The 15055-nt window shown below is 33.3% G+C and overlaps 1 protein-coding gene across 2 annotated transcripts in view; it reads left to right on the top strand.

The window, feature by feature from the left end:
* LOC132706151 (coronin-6) overlaps positions 1-15055 on the top strand; it is a 32190-nt gene that overhangs the window by 3676 nt on the left and 13459 nt on the right. Inside the window, exons 1-7 of one of the 2 annotated variants that reach the window (XM_060677318.1) lie at positions 358-508; positions 799-999; positions 8537-8659; positions 8708-8870; positions 8946-9110; positions 10790-11009; positions 13589-13751. In XM_060677318.1, coding sequence (XP_060533301.1) covers positions 799-999; positions 8537-8659; positions 8708-8870; positions 8946-9110; positions 10790-11009; positions 13589-13751 — 1035 coding nt within the window. In that variant the 5' untranslated portion in view covers positions 358-508. Of the gene's footprint in view, positions 1-357; positions 509-798; positions 1000-8536; positions 8660-8707; positions 8871-8945; positions 9111-10789; positions 11010-13588; positions 13752-15055 lie in introns of those variants that run through there. The other variant, XM_060677317.1, reaches the window with a different exon arrangement.

The raw sequence follows: 15055 nt of genomic DNA, 5'->3' as shown, positions 1-15055 counted from the left end.
TCTTGCCTAAATTAAATGACAGCGCACCTAGGAGCCGTTTTTAGAAGTAGTGGGTGGGTAAGACCGTTGCCTGCATTTTTATTACCACCAAACCATACAGTCCATGAAAATTTCTAGTTGCAACCATTAGCATTTTCCGGAAGCACCGATAGATGTCTTCCATTTCGTTCTATGAAATAAACGTCGTGTAAATTTTTTGTGAACAAATCATCTAGCGTTGATGAACACTGAAATGGAGATAATTTTTTGGTAACATTTTTGTAATATACGATTCTTACGGATGGCTCTAAAAGTAAAATGCAGAAACCTCCAATAGATGGCGCCACCGTCATGTTTGACGTTTCAAAAATGTTCGCATAACCAAATATGGTTTTTCTCCCAAGTCGAAGTGTAATATCGTGAAGTAGATATGAAGCGCTTGTGAGATTTAATTAAAATTAATATTAGTCGTTAATGTAAATATTAGTAACCGGAACTATTTAAAGGAATTTAACTCCAAAGTAAAAAGGTTCGTATCGGTGGGATGATTCAAAAACAATATTTTTATAGGTTATGTTTTCGCTTTTATTGTTTGTATTTGAATCGTTTTTAGGCCGAAAGCGCGGATGTTCACACATTTTTTGCGTCACTTGGCAGAAAAAGCTTTTAACAATATTACGCCTAAAAAATCCGATCAAATGAGTTGTAGAGCAGTTAATTGTAATTTGATATTTTTCATAGTGTTTTTGGCGCACATATAGCTATTTAAATTTGTTTCCACCGTTTTCATCATTGATGTATGTTTTTTGAATTTTTCAGATGTCCTTCCGCGTTGTAAGAAGTTCCAAGTTTCGACACGTTTACGGCCAAGCACTCAAAAGGGAGCAATGCTACGACAACATTCGGGTATCAAAAAGTTCGTGGGATTCTACATTTTGTGCCGTGAACCCAAAGTTTATAGCGATCATTGTGGAGAGTGCGGGCGGGGGCGCCTTTATAGTTTTACCACAAAGTATTAAGGTAGGAATGCTGTTTCGTTTATTCTCATATGGGATCCAGATTGGTCGAAAAGCCTGAAAGTGGGGTAATTTAATGATAAACTAGTAGAACTGCTCATTTCATGATATGACAAAAAAACTATTGATATCATAAATATGACTCTGTTTAGTCCTTTACTTTTAGTTGTCTTGTTTTTTAAAAGAAAAATTTACTCCATATTTTATTTTGTCTTTTGTGGGTTCTATTTAGGCTTTAGGTTATTGTTAATATTTTGGCAAAATCTTTTAAATATGTGGATTTTTGGAAAATTGGATATTTAGTCTCTTTGAAATTTTTATTCAGCCGCACACGCTATATATAGTTTTTTTGTGTATAGTATTGTGTAAGTCTCATATTCAAAAAATAAATTTTTAGTCAAGTTTCCATCTGGCTGGCTGGCATAATGGAATTTACTTAATACTACAATAAAAAAAAATTCGATTACAAAGCCCTTATCTGCCTAATATTTAGCGATAAGAAAGATGATACTGGCGGCGATCTTTAGTAGGCGTGTTGTTTTCTAAATTTTCGATTTTTTTGGAAATATCGAATACTTGTTGAGCGTCCGTTTTTGCAAAATTAACTGCGGTGTCAACGGGGACCCGTGTGTACGAGTCCGGATTTATTTTCGACCGAAAATTTGTAAATGGCTTTTGAACGGTTGCCAATTTTCATGGTAGACGCGATAGTGGGCAGTTTTCGAAATTCAGCTCTCGGAAGCTATTTTTACAATAAGATTGGGTTTTGTTTGCACTGCGCACGGATTTAGATGTACCGTCAAACCCTTTTTTTTTAAATTCGTTCGCATCAAATTATACGGGGTGTCAATTTTTGTGAATGTCATAGAGAAAGAAACAAAAAGGCAGTCGTTACCTACGTGTGTGTTAGTCTTCGATTTGTTACTACCGCCTTTTTGAATAAAGCGCGGGCTTTCTGGAATTTTAGTGTACGCCTAGTATTGCCCAATAATATTTTTACAAACCGCCTCAGGTTTTATTTTTATTTATATCAAAGAATGTTGCTAAAAAGAAAGAAAGGTTTCACGACTTAATACTAATTCTAAGTAAAATAAACAGAAAAAAAGTAATGCGTTTTAAGGCAATAAACAATCATTCTTAGTGAAAAAATATTTTTAGAAAATAAAACAAAAATACTATTTTGAACGCTTTAAGGTAAAAAGGCAACAGTTGTCTAAAACTGATAAAAAAAATGCTTAACAAAATATTTACATGAATAACAGTTGCCAAAATTGAAACAAAAATAAAAGTCCTCAAAAAAAAGAACAAACTTTTTAACAATATCATTACTTATACTGTCGATAAAGTGTTTTTTTACGATAAATTTCTGTTACTTGTTCGTATCACAACTTTTTTTGTAATTTGTGTTGAAAATTTCTTATTGTTATACATATAGATAGATCAAGTATTTCACTTTTACTTTTTAGATCTAAATGTTTAGCACAAGTAAACTAGTTGAATGGTTGTTTTAATTTAAAAAGAGGTTTTATTTTTATTTCTATCACAAAATGTTGATAAAAAAAAGATAGTCGAAAAATACATGGTTACTCGACTACCTATCGCTGAAACGACTTAATACTAGTTCTAAGTAAAATAAACAGAAAAAATAATGCGTTTTAAGGCAATAAACAATCAGTCTTGAAAAAAAAAAGTTTTAAAAATAAAACAAAACATTATTTTCAACGCTTTAAGGTAAAAAGGATAATAAAATAACCAAGTAACAGTTGCCTAAAACTAACAAAGTGAAAATCGTCAAACAAAAAGAACCAGTTAAGTAGAGAGAGTAAACAGAAAATTTTAAAGATAAAACGCAAATATTATTTCTAATGATTTAGGGAAAAAAATAATCAAATAATCAAATACATAACAAAAACAACCAAATACAACAAAATAACAGTTGTTAAAATTGAACCAAAAACAAAAATCCTAAAAAAAAAAACAACTTTTTTTATTAGTGTTGAAAACTATGTAGATCATAATAATATTTTTTTATTATTAAGTATTTCATTTTTATTTAGATTAATTGTAAAGAGTTCAATTTCAATTTATTGTCTTCTAAAGTATGTAGTCTTGCAGGTCATGTCTTCTTGTTCACAATTTACGCTAGATCTATTGGCAAAGTTATTAAAATTTTAATAAAAATGGCTCTCTTCAGAATTTAAAAGCAACTTGCCTGACTCATTGGGACGCTTTTTTGGTCCGGTCTTAAAAGGGAGTGAAAATTTGATCGGTCTAGTTTTAAGTGAGTCGGTAAAATCTTTTTCTTGGAAATAATCTTCACATAACTTCTACTCCCTTCTGTAAAATACCCAATTATAGATCGATATATAATTCTTCGGACATTTCCGGAATATTACCGATGTTTTCGAAAATTTTACCGCACGGCTTGAATTTTGACGTTTGACAATTGTTTATGGGATCGCAGTGTTGCCGCATCTATCGAAACGTAGCGGAAACGTTGATTGGTATTTGTCGTAAAGTTGTTTTGAAAATTAAGCTCAAAATTCAATCAATCAACCAAATCAACTAAAAATGAGATACATCTAAACAGTTATTACTATACAAGAGACACTTTACTTAATTTCGAAAAAATAGGTTTAAAATATATATTTTTTTAAATAATGATATACAAATATAATATACATTTAAATAATTAACTATACTAAATATATAATAACTAAAATTTCCATTTTTTGTTTGATTATTACGATAAGAGTTTCGGCGTCTTAATCAAGCAATTTTGACAGAAGAAAAAGTGTTTCCTTATGGTTGTTTATGGTGGAAATCAAAAATAAACTCTCAATTTATGCATTAAAAGTTAAAAAAAAAAATTTAATATACTAATATATACTAATATAGAATAATATATAATATAATATATTATACACTCTAAACCAAGTTGAAGAATTAGACGTTTTTAGTAAGAAATATCAGTAAAATGGAGAATAGTCTTATATTTATTACGTTTTTTTTTGTTACTGACAACGATTCAGGGTGCCTTCAAAAAACTTTATTGAGGATCAAGACAGAGTTTTTAATATTTTCCAGATTTTACGCCTTTTATTGCGTATTACGTAGAATCTGTATATTAAACGTTTTCTTCTAAAATGTGAAGCAAAAAGATAAGGGTGAACTTTTGTGCATTTTTCATTAGTAGATTAGTAGATCTTCAGGCGTATCTATTTCTATTTTTTTTCTTCTGCGTTGGAGTTTTTTGGTGATACAAATTAGCACTAAATCAGCTATTTATTTGTCTTTGAATTTTAGAATATTGCGTTATTTAACAAACCCGTGTCCTTTTTTAAACAATACATGGTATATCTTTCTGTGTGTTTGCTTTTCTGTCCATGTGTTTTCTTCTAGCTTAATATTAAACTAGCTAGATTGATGGTACAAATTAGCTCAAAATCAACTTCATTGCTTCTTCTATTGCTATTGCTGTTACTATTTTTCTTGTTCGCTTCTGTTGCTATATTTAGCAGCACCATGTCTTTCTTTAAACGGTACAACGTACTTTTTTTATAATTCACATATTCAGGCATATTAGCCTGGTTTTTGATTTATGATATAAATTCTGTGCAGTTTCGGTTTAAAGGGTACAAGTTACGATTATTATTTTCTGATACACATACACATATAACTTTCTATAATTTTTTCGACTAGCTTAACACTTTAATAGAAATAAGAGTTGAAAAATGCAATAATTTTGGATCAGTTCTATAGCTGTCTCGTACATTCGCAGCTGGTTCGAGAAGAAAAAGCACAACGGTTAGGGGCTGCGGGGGGAAGGGGGGGAGAGAATAACTTTTATGACCCGCCTGATAATTTATTCCGTGTAAGTTTTTAGCGGACGAGACGGGATGTCGACGTCGTCGCGTCGGTACGCGCAGCGACTACAAACTCTGCCGAGTCGCAATGGATGTAGTCGGCCGATTGCGATCCTCTTCAGTAGAATTCTATAAATAATTATCCGGTAACGCCTAATATTCTTCGTGTATCGCGGGTCCGGTTATCGGCCCTCGAATAAACGTCACATCGCGAACCGTCACTAGCATTTTTCCTATAGGGAACACCACAAATGGTCGAATGTTCATATGATCGAAAATTCCGAACGGCGATCGGTCCCGTTTCGTGAGGGATCTGGATGTAGCAGACGGTCGAATGTCAAATAGAAAAGGACGACGTGATTTTTATATCGAAATAGGCGGACTTTGTAATTTGACAGTCGATACTAGATAGGCATAATCCGAATTAGCAAAGGGGTAGTTATTTTAAAGATACAGGACGTACATCGCGTGCTAAATCCGCACAGGACACATGAACTCCTACGCATACGATCAATTATTGTTTCCAAAAAAATGTAGGTTAGTTTTATCGAAGCGTGCCGCAACCCGCATTCAAAAGAATATTTTCAATTAACCTGTGAGTATATTTTTCAATATTTTGTTGCCATTATTGCCTCTTATTTATTACAGCCATCGGGTAAGGTAAAAGTTGACGTCTTTCAAATCAAATTTATGAATGACAACGTGCAAAACAAAATTCATTGTTTAGCAAAATAGGTAGGGTTTTCACCTGATGATGGGAATAAAACTGATTATAAACTGAATTCAGTCGAATTCACTGTGCAATTTGTCCTAGCCAGTTGCGAGTGAGCCTTGGGGTAAGACACAATGTACTTACATAGTATAGTTATGTTTTCTGTAGTCTGTAGTTGATGCTTATTATTTTTATTCTTTAAAATATCCCTAGTGGTACTTGTCTCAAGAAGGAACTTTTCTAATCGGATAGATTTGTCGATATTCTCTTTAATAATTTTATTATTTGGCGTTTTTCTTCCTCAGTATAACCCATAAGTTATTTAACTTAGGCCGCAGATCTTTAGTCTTGATTAGTTGTCAAAAGTAGAACACTGTTAAAATAATTGCAAGCATAGATGATATGGTTGCTATCGAGGCAGACTCGATCATTTTTAAACAATATGGTTATTGTCCAGAAATCGAATAATAATTATTTTTAAACTGAAATACCTCAAAAACGGCTTAATGAAATGTGAATAAACTATCTACTATCTGTCTGTCTATTTAAACTAATAATATTTAGGGTATTCCATTAAAAAATATATTTTGCTCTCATTTTGACAGCTTGCGATCGTCGTTTGTTTTTTCTGATATTTGCATAAGATAATAGAGCAAAAATCTTCATGCTTTTGTATTTACACTTTTTTTTCTATCTTTCAAAATTAACCTTGTAGGTGGGTATCAAAATATAACGAATAACCCGGTGCATCATTGTTTGTTTACGGTTCGATTTCGATTTTTTTTGTTAGATAGACGTCTCAATTTTGTTTTGCCTAATGTTCCGGCGTGAAGTTTGCTAGGACTGTTTGGCTTAAGACAAGTACCATTAATGATATTTTAAAGAATAAAAATAAAAAGCATCAACTACAGACTACAGAAAACATAACTATATTAATTTTCATAAAGCTGGAATACACATACACAATACGACATTCTTCGATTTGTAAAAGTCATAAAAGTCAGTCTGTCATAATCAGATAATATTAACACAAACACTTACATCCTTTGAAAATGTGTTTGATACAAGTAGCCCATATAAGAAACAAACTTACAGCGTGTTCGGAAATTGAGTTCGGTGACTTGGAGGAAACATTCAACGTGTTACAATGATCGTAGTAAGTGTGCTTAATTAAGCTGGTATTTTACACGCAGCTCTGATTTATTAAAATTCATCGTTACAAAATGAAAGCGTTTCAGAAATCTGTCACTAGAGGACAGTTTACTTAAAACATTTTGTTAATTTTATTTATTTAAACCGATATTGCAAAATGGAACAGATGTCGACAGCTTGCGATCGTCGTTTGTTTGTTCTGACATTTGCATAAGATAAAAGAGCAAAAATATTCATACTGTTGTATTTACACTTTTTTTTTCTATCTTTCAAAATTAACCCTGTAGGTGGGCGTCAAAGTATAACGAATAATTGAACTGAGGTGGCTTTTACTTGATGAAAATCCATTTAACAAAATAAATACGAGATTATCGCCAAAATTTCCCGGCCTGACATAGATGCAGCTCCAATATCACGATAAAACTTGTTAATATATATCTTAGTGCGCCGCGAAAAAAAATGGAAGTCTTGCGTCAAATAGTTTTTTATCGACAGCATTTTAAACAAGACGTGTCCGAAAAAATGTCGCAAATAAAGCAAATTGAGTATAGAGCAGTCATAAAGTTTTTGACAAAAGAAGGGTTAGCGCCTAAAATTATTAAAGAAAGGTTGGATGGTGTGTACGGCCAAAGTTCTCCTTTGTATTCTGTAGTGAAAGAATGGGGCAGGAGTCCCTTGAAGATGATTCACGAACTGGTCGACCAGTGGAGGTCATAACGGAAGATATTGTTGCGATTGTGGAAGAGGTGGTATTGAGTGATCGACATTTAAAGGTCAAGGAAATGTCAGAAAGTACTAAGCTTTCTGATACAAGTGTTCGTCGAATCTTGCATGATCATTTAGGTATGCGTAAGGTTAGTGCAAAATGGGTTCCTAAAAACCTTTCGGCTATTTAAAAACAACGCCGTGTCGAGGGTGCGCGGTATTTTTTGGAACTCTGTGGGTCGGAACCGAATCCTGTTATGGTTCTCTATTATGACCCTCTATCGAAAAAATAATCAATGGAGTGGCGTCGTAAGGGTGAAGCACCTCCAAGAAAATTCAGAGTCTGCCAGTCAACAAAAAAGGTGATGGCTAAGATCTTTTGGGATTGTGAAGGAATTCTTTTGACAGATTTTAAAGAAACTAATACCACTGTCAATGGTAAATAGTATGTAACATTATTACATAAATTGCGAGACTGCATACGTGTAAAACGTCGAGGAAAACTGCCCAGAGGCGGCGTCTTTTGCACAGTAATGCACCTGTCCATACTGTTGGTGTTGCACAAGCTGCCATTTTAGAGTGTGGGTTCCAACAGATAGATCATAGATAGATATTTGAAAAAGGACTTACGTGGACGCCGGTTTAACGACGAAATTGAGTTGAAAGAGGCTCTTTTAGCTTATTTTGCAGACAAGCCAAAAGATTATTTTTTTAAAGCGATTGAGTTGTTAATAAAGAGATGTAATAAGTGTATTGAAGTTAAGGGGGATTATATCGAAATATAATAAAAAATTGTTACTCTACTTTGTTTCTTTCATATTCAAGACGGGAAATTTTGGCGTTGCCCTCGTAAGAACTAAAAGTTCAGATTTTCACGAAATTGTATATATTCACATGACAATTGTTTCGACAACACCGTGTCTTTATCAAAAATAAAGACACGGTGTTGTCGAAACAATTGTCATGTGAATATATATAATTTCGTAAAAATCTGAACTTTTAGTTCTTATTTATTTGATATAACGAATAACTCTGTGTAGTCCTCAAACGGGACGACACGAACACCTATATCACACTGAACAACATTGGCTATGATTTTGTTCCAGGTGGGTCGTATCGCGGCCGACCATCCTCTGGTGGGCGGCCACAAGGGTCCCGTACTCGACATAGCTTGGTGTCCGCACAATGACAACGTCATAGCCAGCGGATCGGAAGATTGCGTCGTCAAAGTACCTCTCTCCTACCGTTACGACGTACGCTGTAAATGATCGTTTTAGGTGTGGCACATACCGGATGGAGGGCTGCACAAAACACTCACGGAACCTATCGTCGATCTCGTCTATCACCAAAGAAGAGTGGGACTGGTCCTTTGGCATCCCACCGCGCTGAACGTACTGCTAACCGCGGGTAGCGATAATCAGGTCGTCATTTGGAACGTGGGTTAGTGTCTATATTCATTGTCGTGGGGGGGGGGGGGCTTTTTCGGTATTGACGGGGTTCCCCTATCATTTCAAGGCACGGGCGAGGCGCTGGTGGAAATCGACTGTCATCCGGACATCGTGTACAGCGCCTGTTTCAATTGGGACGGCTCGGAACTTCTCACAACTTGTAAGGACAAAAAAATCAGGATCCTCGATCCTAGAACTGGAACCGTTAAGTCTGAAGCGATAGCACACGAAGGTAATTCGAACAGTTGAATCCTTTGCCCCTATAGCTATAATAGATAGATAGATAGATAGTCAGAAAAGAATCACGTAACACTTGTGTATACAATAAAACCGCATTAATTTTTAAGAAATGACAAAAAACAAGCACATTTATTTTGAGGAAAAAACAGACCATTTAAACGCTTCGAAATATATTTCCAATTCTTTCATGCTGTAGAAAGCATTGGTCGGCAGGATTTGTATGTTTAATTGCGATGTTGATAGAGAGTTTTTAAACTTGGAGGAAGCAAATTATAATAAAAATAACAAAGAGGCTCGCATAATACTTGTGTATATAATAAAACCGCATTAACTTTTAAAAAATACATAAAAAACAAGCACAATCATTTTGAGAAGAAAACATAGACCATTTAAACGCTCTCAAATGTAGAAAGCATTGGCCGACAGGACTTGTTTGTTTAATTGCGATGTTGATAGTAATAATTGTAAATTATCATATTAATATAAAGGGACTTCTTATAAAACATACGACTGAGTTTTGGTTTCATTAACTGTCTTCTAATACTGGTATAGTGGTGGACATTGGTGTGTTTCTTACGTGGTTCACTTAAAAATTTATTCAAGAAATAGCGGGGAAAGATGATGCTATATTTCGTTTATTAGTACGGGAGAGTATTTTCTATGACAAGCAGTAAGTTTGTTTATAAATCGAATTTGCCGTTTGCTTGTTCAGAGCATTATATTCTCCTAATATATCGTTTGAGGGAGGCGGAGCTAAATGAGGGGCGTGGACATCCTCTCGGATCACTGAATCCCATATTTTTCAAATGTAAAGACCTGAGTCGAGGTTAACATTGTTTGGTTGCTTTAAGTTGTTTTTGGAAGGTTGTAGTACCGTAATATCGCTAATCTGCAGATTATTAGAGAGAATAGCAGATGGAAGCAGTTTTATTTCTGAGTTCAGTCACTCGGGTTGAGATAATTTTACGGCTCTGTAAACAAGAAAGTTGGCAACCAATGATTTTTGGGCCGGATGGTAATGTGACAATGCATGCAATGCCAAGTCTGACTTCTAAAGTCTGTCAGATGGTTGTTTTTACAAACCTTCTGGGTTTCTCGTACGTCGGTTGTTTATAAATAAAACTTAGTGACATTTCGCCAACCAACCGGCATGAGAAAGACATCAAATCATATTCGATAATACTAAAATTCTTGCATGTAATCAAATCTTCTACCAATGAAATATTGCATCCAAACAATCTCAACCGCGACTCATCAGTATAGGAATCAATCCTTTGGCTCCGCCCCCCCTCAAACTGTATATAAGCCAACAGGATGATGAGCGAAACGTCGACAAGTTTGTTAATCTGAACTTTTTTTGATTCACAGGGGATCGTTTTTGTTTGAAACCAATTACATCCTAATTACAAAAGTTCTCTTTGTCATATGCATTATAAATAATCAACCTACCTACAATAACATGCATAAATTTTTAATGTTACTTTTTGATTATCTTGTATTTACTTCTTCAACTTTTTATTCCTTCTGTATGGAAATCAACAAATAAGGTAAGAGTTAGACGTGTAATGTGTAAATATATAGGGTGTTCTATTTAAATTAAGGAAGTACGGATATCCTGTACCTTATTTGTGTGAAAAACGGCAGTCGAGTATCTTGACGTTCTTGTTACAGGTACAAAAGCAACGAGAGCGATATTTTTAAGGCACGGTCTCGTATTTACGACGGGCTTCTCGAAGATGTCAGAGAGGCAGTACAGTTTGCGGACGCCCGACTCGCTCGACGAGCCCATCGTCATGGTCGAGCTGGACACATCGAACGGTGTCATGTTCCCATTGTACGATCCCGACACCAACCTGATTTATTTATGTGGAAAAGGCGATTCCGTCATAAGGTGAGGGCAAAATGTGTTGTAAATTAGGCGATTTTATCTGCCGTCATTGGTGCTTTTGGGCACACTTGCCCAGAACATTGTATAATCCCACACATAATAAATGGTTATGACTAATGTTATTGATGTTTTTATCTGCTCCTAGGTATTTTTCGGTGAGTAAATCACACCGGACCAGGGTGGTAGTAGGGAAATTGATACACAAGATACATATACATTTTGTTGTATTACGTACAGAATAATTGTAATTATATATAAATAATAAGTACACCGTGTACCAAATAAAACTATCTATATGATCTAAAAACCCATAGGAGATACTAACAAAAGTGTTGTACAAAAGTTTCTTGGACTCTCCTGAAGATTTAAAATATTATAATTTTGTCGATATATATTTCGACATTTTTCCTATTCGAATTTTGAATAATTTAGGCAGGAATGGAGGTTATGTTTTTTTTTTTTTTTCATATTTTGATTGCCTCATATAAAATTGTGTTGTGACGCTACCCATCCAGGTATTGCAACGAAAATTTAACCACAGATCAAGGAGATGATGCTCAGTTTGACAGATGCGCCTCAACTTATACAGGGTGTCCCAAATAGGTGATGCCATTTTGGCGAATTCAATTAACAAAATCTCAAGATTTTAAAATGGAACAGCCCATATTTTTATTCAGATATCAATTCTAGGATAAAAAATAAGGTAATTTTGTAAGTTATCTTATATTTAAATTTTTCTTACTTTTTGAGATATTGGAGGTTTAAAAAATTTCGAGGTTAAAAAATTACACAATAGAGACTTGCATTAAATAATACTGATGCAGTTAGAAATGTGGTCTCCAGCATTGTGACGCGCCATACAATGTGTATTGCAGAGGATGGACAATATATTACATTATCACCATAATTAAGTTTTTTTTTGTTATTTGTTTCTGTTTTTTTTTTGTTTCATAGATTTATTTATTCAAATTTGTTACCTTGTATGGTTAACCTATAAAGTTTAATTATTCATTTTTGTTATTAGGTATTTTCAATCAAGCTAGATAATTAACTATTAAATGTTTCTTTAAATATTAATTCTAAAGTTTTATTAATTCTGTTAAAATGTGTAGTATAGAGTCGATTTTTTTCAAAATTTTCACTTATTACTGGACACCCTGTATGGTTAGCAATAGGTTTTATTCGTATATCTGGAGAAGTAGTATCGTGTCTTTGCTATTTAAAGAGTACCTAATATTGCCAACAAGTGACCTAATGTGATCAGCTTTAAATTCAACAAGAATTTATACGGGTCTTATCTTAATATATCTATGAATATCTGGAAAAGTAAGTAAAATTTCTTTTTTTTTGTTATACAATTGATATCTGAATAAAAATATAGGGTGTTCTATTTGAAAATCTTAAGATTTTGTAAATTGAATCAATCAATCAATCAAAATATGAAAAAAAAAACACATAAACATAAACTTTTGCAAAATTCGAGTAGGAATTTCTCAAGAACTTTCTCATGAACCTTTATTTTAATTATGGATTCAAAAAATGTGGAAATATACAGGGTCTTAAATCTTCAGAAGAGTCCGGGAAACTTTTGTACAAAACAAATGTTACTTCAAATTTGATATTGAAAACGAACACATCTTACATGTAAATCGTCGACTTTTTGTTTTTCACATTCTTTACTTTTTTTTATCTTTATTATTTATTTATTATATTTATTATATATTTATTGCTTTGAGACTGACCGATTTTTTTTGAGATGGATTAAATCTGTACCGAGGAAATTATAAAAATGTATAAGGTCTTTGGTCAATTTGTTTTTTCTTCCTTTCTTTTTATCTATTTCTTGTATTGCGAGAATATTTCATGGTTCGGTTTTGTTTTTGTAAATATTTAAAACTGTTGTTTTAAAAAGTTATTGCCTCATCATAAAACATTGCGAGTTTCTAAATAGCAATACAGAAGAGTGATTTCTAGTTTTTTGGGAGTTTTTGGGAGACATTTTTGCAAAATTTCCAATTTTTTGAGTATTCTTCCCCACCCCAAAATACCATACTATACTGTAGACGCGGTAGATGTTTGGTGTTTATTCTATTCAAAATGTTATTTTTTTTATTGTTTTCCAGTATGTTGTAATTTTGTCAAGTTAAACAGGCTATAGATTGATTGTGTATTATTTTTGAACCAGCAACTCTTTTAATATGTTAGAATCCCTCTTACTTATTTTATATGGAGATCCACCATTACCAATTTAACTGCTATGTCTCAGTATATTTCTGAGGCTATCGATGAAGGTGCTCAAATGGACGTCATATATCTTAGTTGAATCACAAACGTCTAATCCACAAGGTTTTCTGAATCTCTTGTTAACTTGTTTTCTTCATTTCTGGACTCCATGAATACTTTGCTTCGTGGGGCGTTCCTCAAATCTCAATACTGTGTCACTATCCTTCACGACGTGCTGAAGACATAATTTTTCTTTTAATCCAGTATTTAGAGGATTGTCTCATTCTCCTTCGTTTTTTTAAAATACGTACATACAAACATTTTTTTTCGAAAATTTCTTACTTCTATTTTTTTTGTAGGTATTTCGAAATTACCGCGGAGCCGCCGTTCGTGCACTACATTAACACCTTCCAAACTCCTGACCCGCAGAGGGGCATCGGTATGATGCCGAAACGAGGCTGTGACGTAACCTCATGCGAAATCGCTAGGTTTTATAGGTTAAACAACTCAGGTTTATGTCAGGTAAGCCGAAAAATTGATATTTACCCCATTCCGAAAACTCAAAAGCAAGCCTAATGTTTTACTTACACCAAACAAGAATTAACCGTTTTATAAAATGTTTATTAATTAATTTTTCAGTGTCAAAAATAGTCATGCAGTTAGTTAAAAAAAAGGAAAACGGTTGAAATTAATCCACATTTGCTTCACAAAATAAATATTCTGTTTCTAGTCGGCAATTATGGTCATCGCTAACTTAAAGAAGCAATATTTTCTAACTAACTAACTGGTTCTTCAAGTTTGACAATCTAAAATCTCAGTGCAAATTTTTATTTAAACTTTTTAAATGCTTTAGAAAATGTGGAAAATCAGTAAATCATGCTGTTATTTTCATTTCGACGAATATTTTAACAATCTTTGGAGAAGAAAATTGAAACATGGATATGCGGGGTGTTTTCTAATTGAATTTTAAAAAGAAAACCGTATATGAACGTGTAAACCTCTTAACTTTTGACATGCAGACTGGTAAAGTTTTCAAAAAATAAAATAAGCAGATATGATTTCTTAATTATTATTATTTTTTGGTCTGTCGCACGGTTTTCACTTAAAAATAAAAACTATTTTCTCCGCACGCTGCCATATTAACGATATTGTTATGACCATGCAGAGGTTTTTATTTGTTTATTAAAAGCAAGCAATTAAATTTCTTTAGAAATGATTCAAGATCGTAAGAATAATTTTTATTTTAAGAGAAATCAGTGGCGTACAATGAATGTCTGTTTATTATGCATGTGTGTCAAATTTCATTGAAATATCTAAAGCGGTATTCCAGATAGAAAAAAAAAGTATTTTATTTTTGTATCTCAATAGTTCAGTATGTATGAAGTTTTGGTTAGTTTAGGAAGTTTTTAAAATGGACCCAAAAATCGCCCCTAGAAAATATCCTGTATAACATTTTAGAGGTGATTTAGTTACCATTGCGGTATTACACACTTTGCCATCTATCATTGTCAATAGCATAGTGGATTTAATGGCATAATTTATTATAGTATAGTATGGTTCTATTTAAATGACACCCTATATGTAATGGTTCTTCTTTTAAAGCTTTGTATGGCTGACGAATCTGTTTATTCAGCTGCCTTCTCTATTTTTCTTAAATTTTGTAAATCTCATCAATACGCCGATGATATTCAGTTACATTTATCTTTTGTTGCTAGTGAAGCTTTAAATGCCGCTACTAAAATAAATTTAGATCTAAAAATAATTGCGGAGGTATCTGCGGCTCACAACCATTTATTGAATACTAACAAAACGCAGATGTTATGATT

This window comes from Cylas formicarius, unplaced genomic scaffold (genome assembly GCF_029955315.1).
Source record: "Cylas formicarius isolate icCylForm1 unplaced genomic scaffold, icCylForm1.1 PGA_scaffold_8__14_contigs__length_24414737, whole genome shotgun sequence".
Lineage (NCBI taxonomy): Eukaryota > Metazoa > Arthropoda > Insecta > Coleoptera > Brentidae > Cylas > Cylas formicarius.
Note: the sequence above shows the minus strand (reverse complement) of the source record. Positions and strands in the feature narration are given on the sequence as shown.